The sequence below is a fragment of the Vicia villosa genome, linkage group LG1 (genome assembly GCF_029867415.1).
Source record: "Vicia villosa cultivar HV-30 ecotype Madison, WI linkage group LG1, Vvil1.0, whole genome shotgun sequence".
Lineage (NCBI taxonomy): Eukaryota > Viridiplantae > Streptophyta > Magnoliopsida > Fabales > Fabaceae > Vicia > Vicia villosa.
Window position 1 is genome coordinate 92601396 of NC_081180.1, and position 8199 is coordinate 92609594.

The 8199-nt window shown below is 34.0% G+C and overlaps 1 protein-coding gene across 1 annotated transcript; it reads left to right on the forward strand.

The window, feature by feature from the left end:
• Positions 1-2467: 2467 nt before the first annotated feature.
• Positions 2468-6132, forward strand: LOC131612311 (E3 ubiquitin-protein ligase XBAT33-like). Its single transcript, XM_058884115.1, has 11 exons — positions 2468-2556; positions 2697-2884; positions 2967-3026; positions 3528-3599; positions 3691-3875; positions 3996-4156; positions 4237-4295; positions 4466-4512; positions 4602-4745; positions 4822-4913; positions 4996-6132. The coding sequence occupies exons 2-11, from the start codon at positions 2708-2710 to the stop codon at positions 5535-5537; spliced, it is 1539 nt and encodes a 512-aa protein (XP_058740098.1). The 5' UTR covers positions 2468-2556; positions 2697-2707; the 3' UTR covers positions 5538-6132.
• The last annotated feature ends 2067 nt before the right edge of the window (positions 6133-8199 follow it).

Sequence of the window (8199 nt, forward strand, 5' to 3'; positions counted from 1 at the left end):
GCCTTTTGCACATTCACTTGTCAAGGGTGGGTGGAAGAAGAAGTCAATTTTTTTTTAACTTCCATATTGGAAGTCGTAGTACGTAAGACATTTCCTCGATGTTATGCATATTGAAAAAAATGTATTTGACAGCGTTATAGGTACATTACTCAATATACAAGGAAAGTCTAAGGATGGCCTTAACATAAGAAAGGACATGGTAAACATGGGAATGAGAACTGAATTGGGACCCGTGACGAAAGGAAGACGAACATATCTTCCACCTGCTGTTTACACTCTATCTAGAAAGGAGAAGAAAACATTGAGTAAGTTCCTCAGTGAAGTTAAAGTTCCAGAAGGCTACTCATCAGATATTAGAAGACTTGTGTCCATGAAAGACCTAAAGTTAAAGAGTTTGAAGACGCATGATTGCCATGTTATAATGGAACATTTTTTACCAATAGATATACGTTCTATTCTGCCAGAAAAAGTAAGAAGCGCAATAACTAGACTGTGTTTTTTCTTCAGGTCAATTTGTAGTAAGGTGATCGATCCCGCGATCTTACCAACATTGCAAAAAGAGATAGTTGTTACTTTATGTGATCTTGAAATGTATTTTCCTCCCTCATTTTTTGACATAATGGTTCATCTAGTCGTTCATCTTGTGAAGGAGACACAATTATGCAGACCAGCTTATATGAGATGGATGTACCCTGCTGAACATTATATGAAAATATTAAAAGGGTACGTGAAAAACAGAAGTCGACCGGAGGGTTGTATTGCCGAACGATACATTGTTGAAGAAGCGGTTGAGTTTTGTACTGATTTTCTGTCAAATGTTCAATCAATTGGACTCCCCAAATCTCATATTGTTGAAAAAAAAGAAGGAAAAAGGCTAATTGGAAATAAAGTTGTGACAGTGTCAATGGTCGAGCGGGATCAAGCGCACTTGTATGTTCTGCACAATGAGATTGAGGTTGAGCCGTATATTGAAATGCACAAGGTTGTTCTCCGAGATTTAAATCCGAATAGAAATGAGAATTGGATAGTACGAGAGCACAATCGAAGTTTCATACCGTGGTTTAGGGAACATATTTATTCAAAGTATCGTTCAGATCCTGCTTCAGTAACAGAAAGGTTGAGATGTTTAGCATATGTTCCAAGTATAATTGTGATTTCTTATAGCGCATACGCAATTAATGGATACACATTTTATACCAAAGAACAGGATGATAAAAGTACTATGCAAAATAGTGGTGTTACCTTGGTAGCTGAAGCAATGCACATATCAAGTGCGAATGACTTAAATCCGAAATTTGCAAATTTGTCATATTTTGGGGTTATCAAGCGCATTTTGGTGTTTGATTACGCGAAGTTTCAGATTCCTGTATTTGGTTGCAAGTGGGTTGAAAATAATAATGGCATACGAATGGATAAGTCAGGACTTTTGCAAGTGGATCTCAATAGGGTGGGGTACAAAGATGAGCCTTTCATTCTAGCCTCTCAAGCTAAACAAGTGTTCTATGTCAGTGATCCGACAAGTACGAAATTGTCTATAGTGCTTTTATCTAACAAAATAGTTGATGAAAACATTGGAGATCAAGGTGATATTGGTGTTGGCATTGAATCTTGTACAAGAAACGATCAAAATGAGAATGAATCTTGTACTAGAAATGATCATAATGAGGGTATTTGGATCAATCCAACCGTCCGCGTTGTTAAGAGACGCGTAGAACACAATCCTACCAAGAAAAGAAAGAGACGTTAGTGAAAAAGGTAATAGTATACATATTCCGACTAATGTGCTTTATTCAATTTGTACCGATTGTTATATATTCCAAGACCATTATTAAACAAGTCTTTTATTGTCATATGAGTTTATAATAAATTAAGTTATAAACACGTGATAAAAAGACCATTATTAATCAAGTCTTTTATTGTCATATAAGTTTATAAGTTATAAACTACAAGTTCAAAATATATTATACCAAACACAACTTTAAACTGATTTTGAGACAAACGTTCATTTAATAATATTATATGTATTTTGATTTTAAATGATTAATTAAATAAATAATTATATTATATTTAATGCGATTAATTAAATAAATATTTAAATTATAATTTTTTAAATGATAAATGTTCATTTAGTCTTTATATATATATATATATATATATATATATATATATATATATATATATATATATATATATATATATATATATAATTAATTCGATTTTGAAAAATCAATTTTAAATCCGACATGAAGAACATCAAAACTCATTCAATATTAATTAATTTAATGTGATTTCAAATTCTTTTAATGGTTTTAATTTGAACAGCCCAAACCTTATTTTACCAAAAACAAGATATTAAAGTGAAATGTGTAACACGAAAAAAGAACCAACTTGTTTAAAGTGAATGTTAGAAGAAAGAAAAGAACAAAAGAAGAGAAAGTAAAGTATAGTATTATAAAACAATGTTATATATAAACATTTTCTCCCAATTTGAGACAAAACAAAGAAGCATCAAAGAGTAACGAGTAACAACACAAGACTCACATCACAATCAAAGAGGTTAATATTCCAACCACCGTACCACGTCATCATCACCACCTTCTTAATCTTAACATTGCGTGTGAACATATTACTACGTTGTTTGTTTGTTTGATTAGTTAACGCGACGTTGACCTTTTTTCTTTCTTTCTTTTGTTTAGAGACACAAAAAATGGGTAATTCTTTTGGTTGCTCCGCTTCCGGTGAGAGACTGGTGTCGGCGGCGAGAGACGGTGACCTTGTGGAGGCGAAGATGCTTTTGAACTGTAACCCTTGTCTTGCTAAATACTCTACTTTTGGAGGGCTTAATTCTCCTCTTCATTTTGCATCTGCAAAGGGTCATAACGAGGTTTCAGAATTTATATCACCCTTTTGATTTTTTTTTCAAAGTTTGTTTATTTATTTGTTTTTGTGTTTTGGGTTTTGATTAGATTGTTGCATTGTTGCTTGAGAATGGAGCTGATGTTAATTCAAAAAATTATTCCGGCCAGGTATCTCTTTCTATGTCCCCTTTTGATTTGAAACTAGAATTGTAGTATCTTATGATTAGTATAATGAATGAAATAGTTACAATTTGCGGTGAACTTTGAATATTTGTAATTGGAATATACATTTTACATTTTTTGGTATGGTTATGTTCTGTGCAATTGCTGTTTGATTGTCTGTTATGATAAGCAAACAATCAGATCAATGGATCTGACACCAAATTAACATATGTCAGTAGTCAGTATCGTAACATGAAGTTTCATTTAGCAGATGTATGAGGATTTCACGGACACCTATGAAAAAATGTGTGTGTGCAGACACCGACATTTGTGATTGAATTAAATTTATTCATTTTTCCAAATTATTATCAATATTGACATGTTGTGTCTGGTGTCAATGTCTGTGTTTGTGCTTCATTGGATACATGTATGTATGCACCCCTTTTTATTTTCGATAAACTGATTCAAAAATATGATTTAATTTGATGCTTGATTTGAATTTTGAAGACGGCCTTGATGCAAGCTTGTAGATATGGTCATTGGGAAGTTGTACAGACACTTCTACTCTTCAGATGCAATGTGAGTTGTCTTAATTTTTTTCTTCTCTTTTTTGTGATGAAAGTTTGATTTTTAAAATCAGTAGAGTTTAGACTATGTAATGTAATAACAGGTTATGAGAGGAGATTATCTCAGTGGGAGAACAGCTCTTCACTTTGCAGCGATGAATGGCCATGTAAGATGTATTAGACTTGTTGTGGCCGATTTTGTTCCGAGTGCGCCTTATGAACCTATACGTGCTTGCTCGGATGCTGTCAATGGTGGTGGATCAAATGTGAGAGGCAAAAATGAAGAAAGGTACACCTATCCTTTTCATTATATAATATACAACTACGTATAGTTTAAGGTCCGAATTTACTACAGTTTTTATTCGTCTAGGTATTATTCTAGCAATTTATTTACTTTGTTCCAGTGCAGTGCCCTGTCGAAGTTTGTAAATAAGACAGCTGATGGTGGTATCACTGCCCTTCATATGGCTTCATTAAATGGTTACTTTGATTGTGTGCAACTGCTACTTGATCTTGATGCAAATATGTCATCTGTGACATTTCATTACGGAACATCAATGGATTTAATCGGTATGTCTTTTGTTTTATATGCTAAATAAACAGAAAACGTTGTTTTCTCCAATCAACTTAATTAATGTAATTTGATGTAGGGGCTGGAAGCTCTCCTTTGCATTATGCTGCTTGTGGCGGTAATTTAAAATGCTGTCAGGTATGAATTGCTTCAGATTTAGGGCATGTTTGGATAGAAATAACTTATATAAGCACTTATAAGATGAGCGCTAAGTTCCTATTTTAGTTGTTTATCCAAAAGGGGCTTAATGTATGATATACCTTCTGGCTCTTTCCTTTGAATCCTACAATAATGTTTTGCTTTTACAGATCCTCCTTGCAAGAGGTGCAAGTCGAATGTCTTTGAATTGCAATGGGTAATTTATTTTCAAAGGCTATTTGAGTGCAAATTTTCGCTTTCTTCATTATACATCAATACTGATTTGATTTCATCTTCCTTCCCTAGGTGGCTTCCGCTTGATATTGCTCGGATGTGGGGCCGCCATTGGCTTGAACTGTTGTTGGCACCCAGTTCTGAAGCCGTAACACCCTCCTTCCCTCATTCAAATTACTTGTCCTTGCCTCTCATGAGTGCTCTCAACATAGCAAGGTATTTTCAATCCTAGTTTAAGGATATTTTTTAGTGAAGAACACACATTTGCTGAAAATATTTGAAATAACTGCAGAGAGTATGGATTGCAATCCTCTACGACTTCCTCTGATGAGATTGACTTTTGTGCTGTATGCCTGGAGAAGCCATGTTCAGTGGCAGCAGAAGGTACTTGATTATTGGAATCTGAAAAGCTTACTCGACTATGCATAACAGTGTAAGTAATGGCGTTATATTTGATTACATGTAGGATGCGGACATGAACTTTGTGTCAGATGTGCGCTCTATCTTTGCTCTTCAAGCAATATTTCTTCTGAAACCGTTGGCCCTCCTGGCTCTATCCCTTGCCCGCTTTGTAGACACGGAATTGTCTCTTTTGTCAAGTTGCCTGGTTCACAAGCAAGAGAAAATAAATTACATGTGTCTCTAGGGCTCTGCACGCCGTGCATACTACATCCGCGTGACGTAGATCACCCGTCTCTTTCTCACACGTCAGAGACCCAAAGAAACTGTGTTGACTCTGTTGCTTCGGAGTTACTCTGCCCCGTCACATGTAGTCCGTTTCCATCTATGACAATACCATTGTGCACCTGCAATGAGGGTTCATGTCCATCATTTGAACCGCGCAACGTAGAAGCGCGAGACGAACCATCTCGTCACTCACAACCATCAACAACGGATCAAGATAAAATTGAAGGCCCGAGACTGGATAAAACAACTTGCTCGAACATGCTTTGGGGTAGAAGAAGTTACAGCAGGGAGAACCAATGCAACTCAGAAATAAATGCTTGAACCATTTTGTGCTTGTAGATATCGGTTACATTTTTTAATCAACAGAGGTGTCTACAGTTTTTCTTACTGGCCAACCTCAAATGGCGGAAATCAGTCGAAATTATAAAGACGGAAAAACTCTTATGCAGAATTCTCTGGTATTTCAGCTACTCTATCACCATCTGCATGCCCTCTTATTAGTTATTTGTGATTGTGATATATTATTTTTGGATTTTTATTTTATTAGAGAAATCTGTTTTTTTAAGACTAGAAAATTTAATTTATGTAATAGATTAGGAGTTATCTGTATATTATGGTTACAAAGGTCAAATCTAGGGACTGGAAGAACTTGCTGATGAAATTATTTATTTATTTGTTATCCGGTTGGTGGTTGAATTAATTGAAACAATTAAACAATAGTATATGGAGGTCTTACAAGTTATTTACCTAGTTGGTCACACTATCTTGATTGTTGGTTAGGTCGGTAACCTAACAATCAGAGCTTTAAACATAAAGAAACTGCATTAGAAAACACACCCTGCTCAAACGATTACTCAATACCTGAAATTTGGTTGAAAATAGGCATAAAAACTAATAAACTAATAACATTAAAAACTTTAGACAACATACCCAATATCACTTGATTATCCATCTAATAGTAATTTGATATGGGATGAGATGAGATGATAAGAGATTTCTTTCAATTTAATTAGGATTTTAAATTTGAACTCAACTTTAATCATACAATACTCTTAGAATTCTGTATTTGTGCAAAATAGACATTTGATTTTTATGAAAAAAACTTAGAATTCTTCATTAGATTTCTTGACATTTGTCACTATCATGATACATCATCTCCTTCTTGAAACTGCCATGGGCCTCGTATAAATGGACTTGATTCTTGTAAAATGAGGATGCATTTGAATATCTTATGAAAACTATTTTCAGTTGGAGCAAATTTTATGCCAAAATTACAGCTGTTAAAATGAACTCGCTCCATTGGACCGATCCACGAGTCCTATATTTTAGTGTGAGCTGGGTTGCAAAAAACTTTTAAAAAAACCCAATTATATCTTTTGGGCCCAGCCCATCGGACATATGTTTTCATGGATCGGGTCCGGCTGGTCAAATAAGTTTCAGGCTGACCCATTAAAAATAAAATTTTAAAATAATTTTAGTTAATTTTGGAGAAAAAATATTGAGTTAAGATATAATTGCATAAGTGTATTTCAAGTAAAAAAAGAAAAGTTAAAGAGGATGAAGATATGTTTCAAGATGATATGATTAAAGAAATAGTTGGAAGATAAAGAGAAAGTTTGACAAGTATTGGAGATGATATTTAGTTTCTCTCTACTTTTACATAAATCTCTTCATGGAATCCATATATATGGATGTTGATTTGATCAATATTTTATATATCACTTAACTAAGTTTATTATTACTCTACTTATGTTATGTAACTTTTATTCATTACATCCTTTTTATGAATTTAAAACTATAATATTGAAATAAAGGACTGACAGGTCCATCGGGCTGACCCACCGGGTCACAGGTCCTATTAGTAACTGGGTTGGGCTCATTTTTAATAGCCCATGAAGTAATCGGGCCGACCCACTTCATCCCCTTTATATGTTTCTACCCATAATCCTATATTTATCCCTTCTACTCCAACGATTCACGTAATTTGATCAAAATATCGCTGTATAAATTGTATATGTTTCAAAATTTTCAATTTTTTTTCCTTTTAATATCAATTTTTCTGGTCCATTGAGAGAATTTTAATTAATTTTGTGAACCTAAAATCTTACCCCAAAGTTATCTGGTCTACAACACTAAAACAAGACATCTTTATCCCAAGTTTTCCGAGATAGAAAATTACACCAAAAGTCTTTCCCAAGTCTTCAAGTTCACTTATCAATATTGAAAGTTTTTTTCCAGAGTTATCTGATCCACATATCAACACTTGAAGTCTTTTCCCAAAATTATTTGGCCGGCATATATACACCGGAAGTTTTACTTCGAAGTTATCTGGTTCACAAGATTAACATACAATAATATTGTAAGTTCTTCGAACTCTTTATTTTTGTTCACCGAAAGTCTTTTGTTAAAGTCCTTTTTTTTATACACTTCCTTTTTTTAAATTAACAAACTATTTTTTTATATCAATGGTGAGGTGCAGAGAAAGTGACGGTAGAATCATTCGCTGTGGAGGCGTAGAAAGTGGGCGCTACCAGCCTTAGATGTACAGGAAGGGCAGGTAGGTGAACCTGCGTAATAGTAACTTTAATACCCCAACGGGCCATGCAACATGTCTTTTTAGTATGACATGAGCACCGTGTTACTCATCATTTACAATACTGCGAGGTAAGTAAATCTTAGACACTTAATATTGAATAATATTTAATTTTAAATATTGTTTATAAATAATATTTTTTTATCTTTTAAATTGTTTTTAAAAAAGAGGTCCGCGAAAATAACTAAAATAGGATTGACTAAAATATACTATCGGCATTCGATGAGATATGACATTCAGAGACACCATCTATGCATATGTCATTTGGTGAAATGATCATTATCTTGGACAATGTTTATTGTCTGCTACACCTTTCGATCAATGGTAATTTCTGGGACCCCGTAGAGGTTATGATTGAAGAAAGTGCTATTGATTATGCTTTTGACCTTT

Excerpts from the sequence above, each read along its gene's own strand:
- LOC131612311 (XM_058884115.1), top strand. The coding sequence starts at position 2,708 with ATGGGTAATTCTTTTGGTTGCTCCGCTTCCGGTGAGAGACTGGTGTCG. Across the intron at positions 2,885-2,966 it reads CTGCAAAGGGTCATAACGAG|ATTGTTGCATTGTTGCTTGA; the intron begins GTTTCAGAATTT and ends GGTTTTGATTAG. Across the intron at positions 4,914-4,995 it reads ATGTTCAGTGGCAGCAGAAG|GATGCGGACATGAACTTTGT; the intron begins GTACTTGATTAT and ends GATTACATGTAG.